Source organism: Pseudomyrmex gracilis, unplaced genomic scaffold, assembly GCF_002006095.1.
Source record: "Pseudomyrmex gracilis isolate BER0280 unplaced genomic scaffold, ASM200609v1 scaffold_373, whole genome shotgun sequence".
NCBI classification, from domain to species: Eukaryota; Metazoa; Arthropoda; class Insecta; order Hymenoptera; family Formicidae; genus Pseudomyrmex; species Pseudomyrmex gracilis.
In genome coordinates, this window is record NW_018020957.1 from 55,488 (window position 1) to 75,894 (window position 20,407).

General features: G+C 32.5%; 1 protein-coding gene across 1 annotated transcript; it reads left to right on the top strand.

Annotated features, from left to right (window-relative positions):
- Nucleotides 1-1,601: 1,601 nt before the first annotated feature.
- LOC109860374 (ATP-binding cassette sub-family G member 4-like) lies at nt 1,602-19,949 on the top strand. The gene is made up of 12 exons (XM_020439415.1): nt 1,602-1,943; nt 6,259-6,537; nt 13,895-14,012; nt 14,710-14,899; nt 15,179-15,324; nt 16,330-16,568; nt 17,109-17,308; nt 17,580-17,748; nt 17,831-17,931; nt 18,136-18,291; nt 18,390-18,630; nt 19,204-19,949. Exons 2-12 carry the CDS (start codon nt 6,363-6,365, stop codon nt 19,371-19,373), a joined length of 1,905 nt encoding a protein of 634 aa, XP_020295004.1. The 5' UTR covers nt 1,602-1,943; nt 6,259-6,362; the 3' UTR covers nt 19,374-19,949.
- The last annotated feature ends 458 nt before the right edge of the window (nt 19,950-20,407 follow it).

Below are 20,407 nucleotides of genomic sequence, written 5' to 3' on the forward strand. Positions count from 1 at the left end.
CAAAAATTATTTAAAAAAAAAAACGATTATTGTAAAGTTACGATTACGTAACACGAAAACAAGAGTAAAGTATCCTCATGAAATTTATTTCTTCGTCAACTTTGATATTAAAAGATCATTCACGACTTTATCGTTCAAAAAATAATGTTATTACATAACAACTAAGAATACGGAATAAAAATCGGATATTCTCAGAAGGAAGCAAAAACTTGTTAACAATTTTTATCATGATTCAATGATCTTAGTTATGTACATCTACTGAATGAAGGATGTCTTGTGTAATTATTGTAAGCAATGCCATTACCGCTGTATTTTTTAATAATTTAAATGTTCAAACAACGTCACAATCTCGATTGAAGGATTTTTGTGCAAGGTTTTACGTAACAGAGTTAAAAATAATTACATGCTTACTCAGATGAATAGTTAGAAGAGAGTTAAACATAAAGTAATGTTATTACGTTATGTGTGCATCGAGTTTTAATTACGCTTTTTAATTACAGCCCAATTTCTTCATACCTCACGATAGCTAACCTCTGGATAAAAATATAAAAAAAAATATATTTTATCTTTTAAATAAAGTTAGTGAGAACTTATCTAAAGATGAAAAAATTGTACATTCATCAGCGTAGTTTGAAGTGTGTTTAGCGTTAGTTACGCAAACTGAGTCAGTCAATACAATTATATGTTCTCATATTAATTGTCACTCAATATAATAATCGGCTGTTCTCGACAAGATTCACTCTTAATATTCGGTTTTATGATAATCAGATTTTTTCATAATAATTCATCGTAATTAGTTTTATTTCAACTGCAAATTAGCAAATAAATCGGCAGATCAGCAAACAAAACAAGGACAGACAAAATAACAAGTCACGAGTAAAGTGAACCGAGAGCAACATTCAACAAAATAAGTTTTTGCGCTTACTTCGTTGTTATCTCTCTTTTTTTTTCACGTTCAATAAAAACAATTTGTACCACACAGATTAAATTGGTAAAATTCTGCGACAAAATTATGCGAGAGCTTGATAATACATCATCAGTGAAGTAACTTCCTTTCTTTGTTCGTCCTCTTTGTGTTGCTGCGTGCGATACAATGTGAATACGATCAGACGTCGTGCAAAACTATATTGCGCGTGTTGGAATTATTCAATGATCATAACTCTCGTTAAATCACAAATGAGAAAAAATTATTATTATTCAAATAATAAAACCGATGTCTGTCAACCAACTAAAACAGACAATTTAAATGCATCGGGAGATACGTAATTATCTCACACATAAAATCCGTTACGAAACAATATAATAAGCGCGTTGCAGACTCTTCTATTCAAAAAATTTATCACGTAAAATCGTTTGACATCGAGTTGCAAGTCGATCTCTTTTTTTTTTGTTTTTTTCCACCACTAACCTAGACCATAGACTCTTTGGTTTTCTCCTTCATCGTGTGTATATGTTTATGCTAAAAATTAAACTGCCACCTCTTTACTTGCCGCACCAGAGTCGCCCGCTACACACACACACTTATACAAAAATTCTGCTTTATGTGATATCACACTGAGAGTTCTGGCAGTGTTGTATGCACACGCGCTGCAAACCTCTTGCCTCGTATATGTGTGAGGCAAGAGGGAGAACATACAGTTGTGCGCAGCTAATGTTATTTCCGAATCAGTCTACTGTCGCTGCTAGCAGCGCACGAGAGCCTCCTGTAACTATATCAAACATCTTTACTCAACTTTGCTCGGTTTTGTTTTACATTGTGTGTCAAATTTGCCCGGTAAATGTTACATTACACCATTTAAACATTCCGATTAAATAGTTCGTTGATATCGATAAGATAAGATCTTCATGTAATACATTTTAATGACGATCTCACCACTCACGGCGTGTCAAATCTCACAAGTGACAAACGGAGTGAAACCGGAGCAAAATACGTGAGAAAATTTGTAAGTATACGTCCCTATACTCTCCGCGCACAGTAGAGATGAAAAAATAAATGCTAAATACACAAAAATATCGTTTTCTTTTTTGTGATGATAAACAATAACGTACGATCGCAAGCACTTGCACGGCTTTTAACAACACATTGTCGTTTACACGACAAGTTTTTGTATAATTACAATAGCAATACAAAAATTATAACAATAATGATAAAAAATTGTGTAGCAACTTGTGTGTTATTAAATATAAAACTTGACAAACACAATATATGTATTAACATATAACATACATATAATAAAATAATAATAATATGTACAATAACATATATAGTAATTTTCAATTGTTATTTTATATAGTAATTTTATTTAAATAATATCTATTACTAACGAAAAAAACTTATGTCTTACTAGATATACATAAGCATCTTACACAATAAGTGTTTTTTTTGCTAATTAAGTTTTTGTCAATTAAGTTTTTTGTTACGCGCGTTAGATGAGAATTTATATTACAAGAAAAAAAACTAGAATACATTATGTTTTTAGAAGGAGATAAAAAATGTGAATATAAATTAACATTCAAATTACGTACCGGAACTTTTATTTCTTATCACAACACGCGTATATAATGATGATTAACTCTGCGTGCATGAACTCCAAACGCCTCCTAGTCAAACAGAATACATCCGTGAGACCCACGCGACTTTAAAATCGAATATCTTCGCGAAAACTGGATATTTTTTTCAATTTTTTTGAATCAAAATTTTTTCTGCGTTAATAAAAAAAAAATTGAAAACATTTCTTATATTTTCGAAGATATAAGCGTTAAAAAAACATTAATTTTTATTAAAAACACCGGTTTGTGAAATTTTTGAACTGGTCTAGGAGATTCTTCCGCGAAGAATTATAATATCAGTTTTTAGAGTCAAAACCAACTTACGTACACACATGATAAACAAGTAACACTCTCACGTCTCTCGAGACACGTAAAACCATTAAATGCTGACGATTTAAAAGAAGATATCAAATCAAAGAACGTGGAACGAATGCGAAAATGTGATATTTAAAAACATTGTAATTCGTAGTTTAAGTTCACAAAATGTTGCGCATTATGTCGAAAGCGTGGTGTGTAAATAAATGTCGATAGCAGTCCGTGGCTAATATATACACGTATATATTATAGATTCTCGACGAAAAAATACTAAATTAGCGAGTTTAGGTTTATTCCGAGCGTTAACAAATAAATTGGACAAGATTGTAAAAATAATGCGGCGAGTTTGTCACAAATCTCTAAAAGAAAAATTTAAATTTATTTGTATAATTTATACTGAAACAAAAAAAAAATATATATATATATACATTTGTTTCGCATAATATACGTTTCGCAGTTTAAGGTTTCAAGAGCTTTATTTTAAGGTCTAGAAAAATATTTTTTATTTTACTTGACCGGTTTGGAATGCCATGACCAAGGATATCAAGATTCTTAACTTACCGCTTCGAACAACCTCATGTTCATTTACGAGTGCGACTAAAATCAGAATCTGCTTCGCGACTCTCGTAACCAAAAACATTTTTTTGCTATATCTCTCGAAATTTTTTAGTCGTTTTCCTTTTGTGTCTGCGCGATCTAAGTCGCGAGGAAATTTTTTCAGTTCCTTCGGTCGATACGTGACTCACGAGAGCCGACAATGAAACGACTTATGACGGACAACGAAGCGCCAGTTGGCTTCGATGTGAACCGCACGATCGCGCTTCCAGTGTGATTCCCATGTAATGGGAACACAACAAACTGTGAGAAAGTAGAAAAGTACTTTATGCGCATTGTTTTTTTTTTTTTTTCGTAATTGCACGTCGTGTAATTGAAACATGTTGTATTAGCGCGTATTCACACATCGCGCGAGAGATTTGTCAAAGAGTTGTTAACGAAATGTTAATTGGATCTTCAAGAGAAAGACAATTTGCGCTACGTTCTACTATTGTAGCGCATGTAACAACATTTGTATACGTGTTCTCGCGAAGGATGCGATTCTTATAGAATTTTAATTGGGCTCTTTCATTATTATTCATTACTTGACCTTTAATTAAGAATAAGAAATGCTGTACGTATTGTTAAAAGAAAAGCTTTTAAAAACTCAACTCGCTTACCTTGACCTTTCTTAAACTGATTGATCTTTAGAATTCACAGGCTATATAGAGCCAGTGCAGGATGTTGTGCATTTAAATAAATGTGCTCGGATATGTTTCAAAACGTTTCGACTATAATTTAAGTCCTTATCAATTGAATCTGTTACAATAATTATGAACACAATCAGTAAATAATTTGAAATACATAGATGTCATTATACATATAAACAATTTGCATATCTTAGGTTAATTTTACAATAAATAATATCAAAAATCAAATAAATATACATTGAGTATCTTGAACAAGACATACTTGATCGATACTGAGTCAAGAACAAACGATCGAATTCAAAGAGTAACACTACCCCCTCTGTATATTAAATTTGTACTTTGTCAAGTATGGGAATGTATGTGTCATGTAAAGATTCAGTGTCTCTCATCAAATTCAGACCTTTCTCCTGTTTTTTAATGTGTAACATTTCAGAGGTTAGACATTTATAATAGTTCTGTTCTATGTCTAGTATTTTAACTGAATTCCAGTCAAAATTATGCCCCGTCTCGATACTATGTTTAGCTACTACAGAAGTGTCGATCTGTCCCTTCCTTATATAATTAATATGTTCTTTTATTTTGGTTGATAATTGTCTTTTAGTTTGACCTGAAGACAATTTATTTAAATGCACAACATCCTGCACTGGCTCTATATAGCCTTTGAATTCTAATATTTTATTTGGATTTTGTGAAAGAGCCTGTGAGATCACGTCTCATTATTTTGCTTATTTTGATTGATCTTTGTTATATTTTCGTGCATTGTGCTATTGTAATATCGCGACGTCAACGGTCGATCGAACATGCCTCTGAAGTTCAACGCGCTGCATAATATTTACATAATGACGCATGCGTAAAACAGCACCGAGCACAATGTTAGTTTCCTCCCGTTGTTGTTACTTTTACTACTTTCTTTAGCATTTTTGACCGAATTAAATCGCTTTTGATCAGTTTAGCAAAACGACCAGTCATATTCCCAGCAAACAATTTGGTTGTCAGATGTCGCGATTTTGTCGCCAACTGCCACACCAAATCCATATCCATCTGTGTCCTCAGTAGGATATGGTTTTGGTGAGTTTTGGTGACCATGTTGCGTTTTTTGTATCTGTGTGTTAACAAATTTGGCAGCACACAAAGCATGTTTCCGTATTGTAGCGTTTTTGCATACAGGTTTTGTTGCCAGATCTGCGCAGTCAGAAATTGTTTGCTGGATTGCTTTAATAATAATGATGTCATCAATCGCCCCGAGATCGACTGACCCGATTGAAAACATTAATTTGTGTAATTTCTTAGGCAATTAGAAGATAATTGTGTAAGTTATAACCATGTAATAAAGAAAACGATGTTTTTATGTAACATATTCTAAATAAATCACAATATTAATATATTTGTAAATATTTTGAAATAGTTTTAATATTTGTAAATATTTTTATTTTATACCGGAAATATTTCTATTTTATCAAATTTAATATATAAAAAAGTTTAAACACATACAAGAAGCATGGAACTTTTGCACATTTTGCACTAAATCAGCAGGTTTTGCAAAAATAATTTTTTATTAACACAAGTAACTTTCTATCGATTATCATCAATATTGATAAACATATTGTTATTCATTGTGTTTAGGCTCAATAGTAATACAAAGTTTTGTGCAGAATTAAACATACTTTTTCCGTGTACAATAAAAAATATAACACTAAAAAAAAAAACATACGCACATTTCTCTCTCTCTCTCTCTCTCTTACTCTCTCTTCAACGTATAATTTATCAAGTTACGTTTAAGATGTGCAAAGTAGACGCTTATCTTGTACATCACATATTTTTCAAAAGTATGTACATATAATACACATACTCAGAGGTTATATGTGTAGAATATTTCAGATATACTTATAAATATCGCGACTTTGTGTGTATCATAAAATATGTGCAATGTGTTGTTTCGAAAACACATGCTAAAAATAAAATTATAATCTTTATTACAAGGATTTATTTCTTCAAAGATTCGATGTTAAATTTGTTATATTTAAGTATGTATTATATATACATATTTCTAATTCATATTTCTTGAAAACAATAAAGTGTAAGTTAATATTCATGTAAATTTACTTAATACAAATTGAAATGTTTAATTTTGTTGTGTATTTTTCTTCAGATATCGTTCCTGGATAGATGCTTAGTAATTCGTCAAAGAAGAAAAAATAATAAAAGTCGCGGAATGAGATAATAAGTTGTTTCTAAACGCAGAAAAAATTCATTATGGAACTCACTCATCAAGATAATTACGTCGACAAATCGAGCGATTTAAAAATCGCAAACAGATGTTTTGATCATGACAATAGTCCTGTGCGACAAATGTCATATTTGTCGAGAAAAACAGCGGTGGATATCCAATTTACCGATTTGACGTATTCGGTGCCGAGTTCGCGAAAAGGTAAATAAATAAATTATTTTGGATTTTTTATCACGTGCGAGTGTTTTTAGATATTGATACGGTTGCTCAATATCTAAACTCGTTCTCGTGATAAAATAATTTTGCGTGTGTGACATTCCTCCCTTTCGTTTTTCTTCATTTCTGTCACTGATGAAGATTAATTACTGATTTACAACAGAAAAACAAAATATCGCGTTTATACAATATTATTCTCAATTTTTTGTAAAAAACACGAATCTTGAATTATCGATATCGAAACCGAGATATTATTAGAACAGCTGCGTTACGCCTCGCATTTCGTCGAAGTTTCGCGATATTTATTTTTGATCAATTGCGTGCGATTCTTTATAGCACATTAATGCAAACGATCGCAATAATATAATAACACATAGGTAGATTGCAATTGTTTAATATCCAATTTGTTGTTAAACTGCAATTATTATCGTTTAAATAATTTAAATACTTATTGACACGTATGCGCTAATATATCCATGACGTAAATACGCTATCAGAAAGTAAAATGTTTTGCGATTCCGATTCGTTTAATTTGAATGGCAAATGATGAGTGATCAAAACTCAAACCGACATGATAAATTGCAAAAATATAATCATAAAAATCACTATAATTTTTATATGACAAGAATAATACTTGTGTTATTGTCATCGGTAATTATTGAGTATAAGCGGTTATAGTTCAACGATCTTGACTTTGACATGTTTTCAAGTACATGTTCCTGAGTAACAATCGAAAGGTTTTAGCCGTCGCTCGCTCTTCAATAAAAAGTTATGATCTTAAAAAGTTGTATCGAGGTACGTATACTATTACGTATAACCTAACCTTACGTATACTATTTACGTATACTGTCTAAATACACTTAAATATGCATATTTTTATACATAGAGAATTTACAAAGAAAATATTACAAGTACGTTCAATTATTTATAGAACTTCAGAAAAAACTTCGATGTATTTAATAAACAAGAACGCGTGAGAACTCATAGGTATAAGCAACACTAAACAGTGAAGGTGGTAAATATGTAACCATTCAGAAAAAACATTCACGTACTATGTTTATGTTGTAAGCGTGTAGGCAGGAAGGGACTGCGCTTCCCCCTCGAGGAAAAATAGGAAACGACTTCTGATTACATGTCGCTTCATGTCGATAGTATGTACGTGGTTTTTAGCAACACTTAATCAGAAGTCGTTTCCTATTTTTCCTCAATGAGAGAGCAGGGGGAGAGGCGGAGCCCCCTACACGCTTACAACATGAAAATTACAACTCTTAATGGTTTGTAATGGTTATTTTTCTGATTATATTTTTTATAAATATTTTTTTAATAAAAAATAAGCGCGACGCCTAAAACTTCTTGAACACTCAGAAGAACTACTAAGGAGAGTGCCCCTTACAACATATGTCAAGGTCAAGGTCATCGGACCATAATCTTCTATACTCAATAATTACCTTGTCATCAATTAATCAAAGAAAAGAAATATGACACCTATACGTATCGAATTTATGAGGTTAAATTTTCATACGTATATATCTTATTACATATGACAAAATACATATCTTGTGCATAAGAATGTATGAAAAATAATCGCGAGATAAATTGATGTTTGTGTCAGAAACGCGCAACTAAACATTACTGGCACATATCATTAACAAAAGTGAAAAAATAAAAAAGTCGCTCATATGTAGCGCGATAATAAATTTTTTCCTGTAATTACGGTTTTGTGATCACAACACATTAGTTCGTTTTTTCAATGACAAGAAATGCAACACAAACCGAGAAAAGCAAAAGACTAAATAAGTTTAATAATAAGAATAACGAAGGTCATTATCGAGCTAAAAAAAATAAATAATTGAATATAATTAATAAAATATAATTAATTAAAACAAACGTACCGTTTAATGCCTTGGCATTACATGTAATTACTTTTATTTATATATATTCAATCATCTATTTTTCAGCTCGATATTAATCTTTGTTATTCTTGTTATTATTCACATAACGAGTGTTTTGAATTTACTATTAAGTTTAATAAATTAGGCTCATGTTTCATCACAAAAAAGAGTATCCAGACTAATAAATCAAAAAAAGATGCAAAGCAAGAAAGAAAATTAGCATATAGTAATTGCATCAAAGCGAAGAAACAAAATACATTTTAACATCAGGCAAATGCAAAAGTAGACGATTTTTATGAATTACGAATAAATAAAAGCTGATCAATAATCAAGTAAAAATGATCAACCATTTCCAAGAAAGCGAGATTCGCACGTAAACAAATAAATTAAGGAAGACAGAATTTATATAAATCACACACGCGTGTATGTGTCTTTTAAATTGTTGTTTGTTTAAAAAAGAACGCCCCAAATAATATTAAATATTAATAATATAATATAAATTATTAAATATTAATAATAAAATAATTAAATGTATCCTTAAATATCTCATAGAACGCCCAGTAAAAACACGGAGACCAAATCATTTAGTGTGATATATTACAGAAATGTGTTAATCTTGTTAAACAATCTTGCGCAAAATAGTTAAAAGGCCGATACGAGCAGTAAGATACAGGTTGGTCGTGTATAAATAATAGTCTTTATTCAAAAAGCACAAACGTTTCAGTCCACAAGTTTGGACCTTCTTCAGTGTAACAAAGTTTACATATAATGAGAAAACCAAAGAATAAGCGCAAAGTATACATCGTAGAAGAATTAAAAAATAACAAATTAATAAAACTCACTCAATTAAAAATACATATTAACTCTCTACATCACTACCAGACGAACCGAATGATGTCAATCGAACTTGACGATAAAATACAAATACTGTGTACTGACAAGCAAACATAACAACAGGCATATATATAGATATCCCTACTATTTGATCAGAAGATCAAAAGTTCACAATAAGTCGAAAAACATGTTTATAAAAGTAACAGTCTAAACATTTGATTTATACAATTCTAGAAAGGAGAAGTAAGGTTTTAGCTTGTCAGTATCCGACATTACATTTAACGGATTGTCCTGCAACTTGATGTGGAGCATTTCAGACACTGATCTCTTGAAAAAAAATTTTTCAGTATCTAAGATTTTAACATCATTCCAAATGAAGTCATGACCAGTCTCCAAACGATGCTCCGTGACCACAGAAACAACATCGGAATTTCTATTAATCTGATTTCTATGTTCACTAATTCTTGTTTTTAACTTGCGTTTCGTTTGTCCAACATAAGATACATTACAATTATTACAATTAATTTGATACACAACGTCTTTATTTTGATCATGAGTTAACTTGTCCTTTCCGACTTTAATGAATTTACTCAATTTATTCAAACTACGAAAAGCCAAAGAAATCTCTTTCGTTTTTTTAAAAAATCTTGAAATAGAACAAGATAATTCAGGAAGATAAGGAACAACAAAATATTTTCTAACAGCATCAAGATCATCAGAAACAAATTTATTGTCATTGTTTGAATTTAATCTGTTATTAATTAAAAACTTAATTCTATTCCTGATTATCTTAAAAATAAATTGTAGAGGATAGTTATTCATAAGAAGCACCTCAATCATAAATTTAAAATTTTTTTGCTGAAAACAGGGGTCAGACAAGAGCATAATTCTATCAACCATATTTAAAACTGTACCAATTTTTTGTGATTGCGGATGGGCAGAGTAAAAATTCAAATATCTGCACAAAAAAGTAAGTTTATGGTACCAATCAAACATTACTTTGCCATTAAAATTTAAAATCTTGCGCAAATTCTACGTAAAAGTTATGTTTCATTTAAAAAACCAATAATTAACGGAACAGAAAACAGAAAAAATAAAATTAATTTTATCATAAATCTTTGATAAATTCATAAAATAATATATATCATTACCATAATAACGAACAATTAAAACCAACATTGATATACCCAAAACCCTCTCACACAATCTAAAAATCAGATAATAAATCAAATAAAAATCCATAAATATAGAGGAAAACATCATACCCATAATTAAAGCTATATTAAAAACCACCAACTCAATTATCAACAAAACAATCAATATATACTTATAAAAAACTACCAACATAATTAAAGAAATAATCAAAATTATTAAAAAATAATAATCATAAAATATAGCTCAAAATACTAATTCCATATAAGCTTTATAGTTTAAAAAAAACAATAATTTTGTAAATTATAAATAAATAATTAAGTTTTAAAGCTAATCGAAAAAATAAATTATTACACCTTTAATCCCCAAAATTAATAGGAAAGAGAAAGACAAGGATAACTTACCCAGAATATGAGTGACGTTAAACGTGTTAGGAAATTGATCACAGCCACGTAGTCAACCACCGCGGCACGTGCTTCTGCAAGCAAAGAATAAAGATTTTCACTTTTTTATCCAACAACGGTTGCACACGTTGATCATTCAATATTCGTGTTTTCTGCAAGAAGAAAGAGAGCTCCTCTTCTTCGGTTAATCTTACGCTGTTTTATTCGCAACAACTGTAAGAAAATCAATTGTATATAGTTGTTTTTCAGTCGCACGCGCGATTTGCGATATGATACAATGTTTTCCGTTGTCGATTATCTTTTTTGTGGAAAATAATATTAACATTATAATATAACTTCGCGTCTTCCGTCAGAAATGATCAATCGCCGAAAGTGAAAGACGTCGTGAAGTTTCTCGCGCCCGATTATGATAAAGATTAACAAGGCGATTGTAATTCACAATACGTCTCGCTTTCTATGCGCAACGTTCTCTCGGTGTTTTTTTTCGTGTTTATTTTTTTATACGGATAAGTAACATTAAATTTAAAGTATTCTTCCCTAGAAAAAGTGCGTCAGTTTGCAAACACTACATCGAGATGTTACATGTCACACGTGAATTTTAAACAAACAAATAGTAGATAAAGCATCTCTCAAAGTAATAACAATTGTTGACATCAATTTTGAGATATGTAATAAAAAATATAATAAAAAATATAAACACTTGTATTATAATGATGTACTACAATGTGCGCAACCTATATGTAAAATTTTTTTCTCTCTTGTTAAATTGAATGTTACAGAGGACTATTTTTCAAACAGCTCGAGTTTATTATCTCTACTTGTTAAAATTAATAATATAAATTTAAAATTAATAATTTTCTAACATAACAAAAACGTACACTTTGAGCAAAAAACCTTTTTTGTTATGATGCGTGCCAAGTTTTGCAATTCAGATTATGTTTATTTTTGTCGCTTTGCAGATTTACGATGTAGTTTATAATAAAACATATACATATATATGTATATACACATATATACATATATGTGAGAGGTATTAATACGATATTTATTTTATACCGCGCGCACGAGTACAATACCGAGAACTTGATTAAACGTTATTTAATATAAAAACAAGAATTACAAGTATACATTACCAATTTCGTTTGAAAAAATTAATAAATAAAGAAAGTTAAACCGATTACTTGCGACACATATAGTCAAAGGTTTAATCAAATTTTTGTTGACTTAAAAATAAAATTTTTATTCTTTGAATAAAAAAAAAAAAAAAGCAACAACTGACTGCGAACATTTTGTTGACATTGCAATATTGTTTTTTTCAGTGCAGTTTCGGAGAATAGTTTCTTTGTGTAATTTCCGTAACGATTGAAGCATGACTTGTACATCAATTCCGCGTTAGAGGCATTGAAACGATGACGGGAACACTACAGAGCGCAGCTGTTCTTCCTTCGTATAGAATAAAGCGAGAGAATAACGTTAGAGAGACGGACGCTAATGCATTCCCATTTAAATGTCACGGCCGAACCGCAGAAAATAATCTATTTGAAAAAATATTCTGAATTACGCGTTTTGCAATTCACGGACAGCAACTACTAGCTTAACGCTTTCTCTAATCTTTAAAGCCGAACCACAAAGTTTATCGACCGGCAGGTCAAGTTTATCGGTCCAGCAATTGGTTTAGAAAATACCGATAATATCCGTCCTTGAATGAGTCAATCGGTTAATACGTTAAGAAACTTCTCTGTGTTAGACAATAAAACCACGTGAAGTGTCGTAAGAGTATTAAAACAAAAAATGAATACAATTATTCCTTTCAACAACATTTAACAAACGAAAAGTCTTGTCTAAGTCACAGTTGACGCACAAGGCTTGATTTCTTTGCAAATCCCTATTCTCTGGATAAAAATGTACAAACAATTATAAACTAATATATGAATATAAGGTCATGTAGAGCCGTTCGCAGGACGTTGTGCGGAAGATGTGAGTATGTATATATATATGTATATATAAAGGATCCCGAATTAAAAAATATGTATATATAAAAGATCCCCCCCCCTTAATTCGGGATCCTTTATATAAGAGATGCAAAATTAGCATCATATATGATTTAAAGAATTGTAATTTCTAAAAATTCACGTGAAAAATATTACACGTGAATACATATATATATGCATATATATGAATGCAGTTGTTTTTTCCTTTCCGCAGAGCGGAAGGGAATGAACACAATTTTCGTTTTATACAGATTTTTGAGTTATAGAGGTTCGAGTTATCGAGGTTTGACTGTATATAGTTTAAAAACTATAGAGCCCGAGAGTAATCTCTATTAATTACTGTTGTCAAAAAATTATACTTTATCTTTTAAATAAAGTTATCTAGAACTTATCAGAGAAGAAATGAAAAAATTGAACATAAGAGAAGTAAAATCTTTCGAATACTATCTTCTTCGATATGTCGGGAAAAACAAATGTCATTTTTACAATCAAAAATCTGTTTTTCGCCCAACGAAAACAGAGCGAGTTCAAGAAGATGTGCGATAAAATTAAAAGTGTCGCTTTTGTCACTTGAAAGCTTTTGCATCTTGTTTTATGTAAGCGTTGCGTGATAAGCGCGCCTTTGTTTTACTTCTTATGTACGAGACACAATTGTGACAAATTCTATCAAGCTTAAACAAACGTGACCGGTTTAATGTGCTATCAATATCTTAAATTCGAGCCTTGACACCAAAAAAAACCGATTGAGCAAAATGTCCGAAATATCATCTTCATTTGATATTTGATGCTTTCGCGGTGTGTAGTATTAACATACAAAGATGTTTTTTCGGGTTTGAACCGCGTTAGTGTCATTTTTATACCGACGTTTCGTGAACATTACAGCTCACTTCATCAGGGTTTGAAGAGCAGCCTGATACTGAGATATCATCTTCATGCTGTTGCCTTCATGCTCGTTCCCTTTATGCAACATCCTACCACTTTTTTTCTTGTCGTGAAAATTATCTTCTTCTCGACATCTTCATTTTTTCCAGACAGACGTTAACGTTTACGATTTTGTCAAAATTTACAGAATCGCGGTTAATTTTAAGAGGGATCAGCGGACTATTCAAGTCGGGCGAGCTGACGGCGATTCTAGGACCATCCGGCGCAGGAAAATCGAGCATTCTGAATATTCTTACAGGATACAGGTAAAAGTTCGATCGAATACCGTAACGTTTTTTTATCAATAGAGTTAAACTCGTAAAACAAGTCTCTCGTCGCTACGATCGTCATCTAACATTAACTGCCGACGTTCAACAAAATACTGTTTTTTTTTTTTTTTTTTTTTTTTTTTTAATTATCGCGATCCTCGTTGCGTCAAAAAACATCGACAGACTTGAAAAGTGCATAATTGATACGACTGTCTTTTAATGTATAAATCATCCTACGTTTTAATTATTTATAACTTCTATTTACAAAATTTTGTTTTCTTCTTCAAAGATTTATCTTTCCAGAGAAAAAGGTTTTAACGTCAACTATGAAGATGTGATTTTCCACACTTGAATGTTTCCGTTCCAAACATTGTATAATATTCCGTTCTTCTCGACATACAATGCTATTACAAGCTACATTCCAAAGTTCGACAAAAAGTCGTAACAATGTCATAGCAAAATGTCAAGAATCATCATCCAATGCGTGAATCATTAAGTAAATGAATAAACTATGAATAAGCAACATTGATAGCAACCATATTGAATATTAAGTCAAAACTAGTTTTACCGACAAGTCGGCGTTTATGCCTTTTTGTTAATTTACTGGCCCATTAATGCCCATTAATGTGCAAAGATTACACACAATTTGTTTGCATTAAAAAAACATCTTTTTCGCTTCTATTTTTACACGCAGACGCGGGAATATCGGCGGTTTGATATGTGTCAACGGTCAGCCGCGAGACATGCGGAAATTCAAAAAGTTGTCGTGCTACATCATGCAGGACGATCTGGTGCAGCCAAAACTCACGGTTTACGAGGCGATGTCCTACGCCGCCGACTTCAAGCTCGGCAAAACGAAATCGCAATCCGAGAAACGCGACATCGTGAGTATAACACGAGTTTGTTTTGCACGAGTGAAAAAATGTCGAAATCGACTTACGTACGAACCACGTCAAATTACAGACAGAACTGAGAAAATAAGAAACATCATACGTGTAGCAGAGAGAACTCGCGCTTGCAATCTTCGCTATTTTCTACGACACACAAATTTATATTTTTACTAATATCTCAGTGAACGAGAAAGTTTTCACATTTGCATCGAGAGAACTCGCGTTGTCTCGATGTGCGAGTATCGAATAACGCAAGATTCAATTTTTTCTCAGATAGACGAGATCCTCAACACACTCAGATTGTCCAAAGTGCGAGACGTGATTTCGGAATTTCTCTCGGGAGGCGAGAGAAAACGATTGACAATCGCTCTGGAGCTCGTTAATAATCCGCCTGTGATTTTCCTCGACGAGCCGACTACGTAAGTAAATACATACACATATCAGTGATTAAAAACTAAAATGATCGTTCGTCCATTCGAGATTAGCGATAAACAATATGCGGCGTAGTTTCTCTGATAAGCTTAAGTTACGAAATTATATGGTGAAGATCTCGTGTCTTGTTTAAACTCTTGACTAAGTCGATCAATTTTACAAAACATTGTAAGCTTATCTATGATTATGATATAAAAATAAAACATTATATAGTGGCGAGCATGCAATTAATCTTTCTAAGGTAAGACAAAATAACATGATTGCGATGTAAATTAATGGCTTCGAGAATATTTTCAACTCAAAACGAGAAGTTAAAAAAAAACTACATTTATAGATAGTCTGGTCTGGAAGGATTAAAAAACCTGTGGTAAAACGTTTCACGTTATAACAAATGATAAATTCACGCGCGATAAATGATAAATAAAAATGACAATATGTGCAAGAGGAAAAATACTTGACAAATTGATTTCTAAGCAAACAAATTGATAAAAAGATGAGAATAACTTAGAGAAACATTTGCTCGCTGTAAATTTTGTTTTAAAATACGCATCTCTCTTTCTTTCTTTATCTATCGAGTTTTCAAGTACCTACCAACAAATAATCTGAACAAATACACAGCACACATAGAGAGTGGAACAGTTTGGTGTTAATTTGCTCATCGTGACAAAGAGACTTCCGCCTCAAAATACATTAAACATCTTGAATCGTTTTTTTTTTCGACACGTTAAAAGCAAACTCTTACGCATTTTATTTCAAAACTACAAAAATTTCAGCTAAACTTCTTTCGGCACCTTTTTACAAGTGTCCGCTAATACGTCATGTTGTTTAAATTAACGAAAGAAAAACAGTCTCACACAATTCACATTTTTGTCGTCAATTTTGAAGTGAGTTTTGAAAGTCGCCGGACAGACCGAAAGAGATTTAGAATTGATAAACATATTAGCAGCGAGCGAGTGTGATAATCGCTCAGCAGAAATGTCTTTTTTTCACAGCGGACTAGACGAGCTGTCCTCGTCGCAGTGCATCGACGTTCTTCAGACATTGGCGCATATCGGCCGAACCGTTGTGATAACCGTGCATACGCCGAGCGCGAGCACGTTCTTGAAATTTAATCAAGTCTACGTCGTAGCCTCGGGATTATGCGTTTACATGGGTCCCCCGAATAACGTGGTGCCGTTTTTGCAAGGCGTGGGTCTTGAATGTCCCAGGCATTATAATCCCGCGGATTTCGGTGAGTGATTTATGTTGGTAACGAAAAAAACGCTGCCTTTTGTTTCTTTCGTTCCGCGTGATAGATACTTCAAACTACAACTCGCGACCTAATGACGATTTATTGTCGCGACAACAATTCTGTGACAGTTTGATACTTTTATATAAGAGTAAAAATTACAGACTGTAAAAATGATAATTGTATAAAATGGAAAAGCATGTTCCGAGCTGTAAATAAAAATTCTTGCAATCATCACCTTGACATTTTGCAACTATGTGTTGATTTCTCGCAGATTCCAGCTTCTTAGTCACTTGATTAAGATTCTTATAAGAATGTAGCTACTTTTTTACGATAATTGTAGCGTATTTTAATAACACAAAGAAAAACATGCGTAACTGCATATTACAAATCGTGATAGTTATTAAACATTAGAACGTCAACGCTGCATTTATTAGCATTAAATCTTGTTAATTAATTAGCGTAAATCTTGTTACATTTGTCCTTCTAAATGTAATATTATATACATATATATGTTATCATATATATTTTTTTGTTTTTCAGTGATCGAGACCTCGTGCGGCGAATACGGTCACGATCTGACCGAGCGAATGGTTGCTTCCGTGAACAAAATGTTACCGATCATTCCGACTTGCCGGTCCAAACACGAGTTCGAGCTCGAGATCGAGAACTTAGAAATCCCGTGGACTTATCAGTTCATTACGCTAGTGAGAAGAATGACGTGGCAATTTTATCGAAATCGGGTAATAAGATCGAACGTATACATCTGTTATGTGTAAAAAATTTCTTATCCTTTCTTATTCTTTCCTTGATCACTAATTTGAAAAAAAATTGTACAACCGTTTTCCAATTCTTTTGAAATTCGTATGTTACGAGTAAACGAACTCGGAATTCTCTGTATTCTCGTTTCTTTCTTGAAAAAAGACAAGATTATTGCAAAATTTGTATTTCGCGAAAAATAGATTCGAACTGAACGGACGCGCAAAAATCTTATATAAATTTTTTTGTTCGCAGCAATACATGTACACGAGGATGATGTTGCAAGCTTTTGTCGGATTAACGGTGGGATTGCTCTTCTTTAACATAGGCAACGACGGTTCGAAAGCACTCTTCAATTTCGGATTTTGCTTCGCGTCCGTCATAGTGTTCCTCTTCATCCCTCTCTTTCCGGTGTTGTTGTGGTGTAAGCAAAATTTGATATCTTATCACGCGACTAAGATCCGACTTTCCAGAAACACCATCTAACTTACGTTATTTAATTGCAGTTCCGTTAGAAATACAACTCATGAAACGCGAACACTTCAACAGATGGTACAAAGTTAGCTCGTACTTCTGGGCATTGACAGTCTTGTCTATACCGCAACAGGTAAGTTTCTTACGTGTGTCGCATGAACGTTTTATGTATAATAGATTAATCGTCGTACGTAAATGTCTTGCTACTGTGTTACACAAATTATAATATTTAACTGACTGCTACTACTGAGCCAGTCGGTCAGTCTCGATCTGTTTGTTCGTCCAAACGAGAGACAAGATTTTCAGTATTTTTTTTTTTTTTTTTTTTTTTTTTCAGATAATTATAGCATTTGTCTATCTCCCGCTAGTCTACTTTATCACCGGACAACCCTTGGAGTTGAACAGGTGCCTCATGTTCTTCAGCACTTGCATCGTCTGCAGCTTCATCTCGGAGAGTATCGGGCACAGTGTCGGCAGCATATTCAACGTCGCGGTACGTCGATAATTTATTCACGTATATGTTGTCGCACGTAAAAAATCTCTTCGGATAAACAATGCGTTTTGTTTGTTTGTTTTTTTTTTTTTCATCAGAATAGCGTATTCGTCGGGCCCGTGATGGCTTGCCCTTTGATACTATTTGCGGTGCAAGGTTTCGGCGATCCCACACCTCTACCGCTGTACAGATGGTTACTAATGTACTTCAGTTACATTAGATACGGAATAGAAGGACTTGTGGCTGCCATGTACGGCTACGGTAGAAAAAGATTGCCTTGTCCACTAAAAGAAGTGTACTGTCCCTACAGTTCGCCTGAAGAAATTGCGAAATCAGTCGGTACGAAACTATATAAAAGAGAATTAATTAATACACGCACTGACATTTGTCGAAATTTGTTGTTATTTTAACAGACAAACAAAATGCGATCTCGCGTACTATCAAACTAAAATTGGATCGTTAAGTGTGAAACTCGACGAATACTTATGTATAATTATCTATTTATAATTCGAATTATAATGATAAATAAATTTATAATTTATTATAAGTTATAAATAAATTATAATTATTTATAATTATTATTTTATTACATACATAATTGTTTTGTAGGAAACATATATAACATATGAATTTGTTTTAGCATAAATTTGCAATTTTTTCCAATATACGTAAACATATAGGTCAAAGTCTTTACTTGGCCCAATAAGTTAAAAAAAGCTTTAAAAAGTAGCGTCAAACACAGATGTCAGCGCGAGATATAACAAGTAAAAAAACTATCGAAAATATGATTCTTTGCTCATACATATTGATTGACTTTACACCTGTTTTTAAATTATGCATTGTTTCTTCTCCTTTCTTTGTATCGACGATACGTAAATAATAAATCGAAACTATCTCTTGTCTGTGTTCCAGGTCTGAAAACCGCTCCGGATTTTTGGATGGACATGCTCGCTCTAATTGTTATTTTATTAATCGCCAAGGCATTCGTGTATTACTTGCTGCGGCAAAGAGTGCGACCGAACAAGACCTTCCGAATGATTCAGATAGTCGGGCAATTAATCAAAACTCATGTTAATACGTAAATTAAACGATATCCGTATGCGTCTCAATTTTTGTTAAATTATAATAGTCAATAGAAAAAGTGCTCCGGTTAGCAAACTACGCTTCAAGTTTGGTGGCAGTAGATAAAGCGAGCGTGTTTATTCACAAGGTGTGTCCGCATTGCGCTTAGCTTTTGCCAGTAAGGCTAAGGTCGCAACGGACAGAAATAAATTTCACGCAAAAGGAAAAATTCTTTGTATAACAAGAATTATTCCACTCCCTTCCTTTTTATTATTTAAGTTTATTTATTAAGTTCGTGATACTGTAAACACACAGCATTGTTTGTTCCGTTCTGCGTAAAATTTAATAGCAATTAGTTTTACTAATAGAGATGCAACAATATGCATTATTTTTATAATTTTAGCACTATGGGCCGGTTGTTCCACCTTTCGATAAATCTCAGCTTACTCAACAGGTTATTATCTATAGGATAAGAACTTGACTAGAAAGTAGAACAACCGGCCCTATGTGTTGGTGAAAGAAATTTTAAATGTGTACTAAACAATTAGAATTTGTATTGTTGTTATAACGTTTTCTACAAAACAAATTATATACTAACGCAAACATAAGAATGTCTAGTGTTTTTCTATATCAGTTAAAACCTTGAATATATATTTCTTCAAGAAGTGCTGATAGAATTAAAAAGAAAATACATAGAAACTATGTTATTAACAAAGTTTCTAATTCAACATCAAGAAAAAAAAAGCACGAAGAAACGCGTTGTGGAATCGACGGGCTCAAAGTGCTTCTTTCAGCAGCACTTGTAACAATTAAATGACTGTTAAGTGGGTCACAAAAGATTTATATGTTGTTATTTAGCAACAAGCTTCCGCCTGTTACTCATACACATATCGGGTTGCAGACTTGTAGGAAACGTTCTAAAGAGCAAACGTGGCATTTGTGTAACTTTATTATTAGTAGTGCATCATACGCGCGATGAGGAAAAGCTTTGAGATAATAAAAGGCATGTTGCCTGACAAAGTTACAAGGTCCGATAACGAGTTGTTACTTCTTG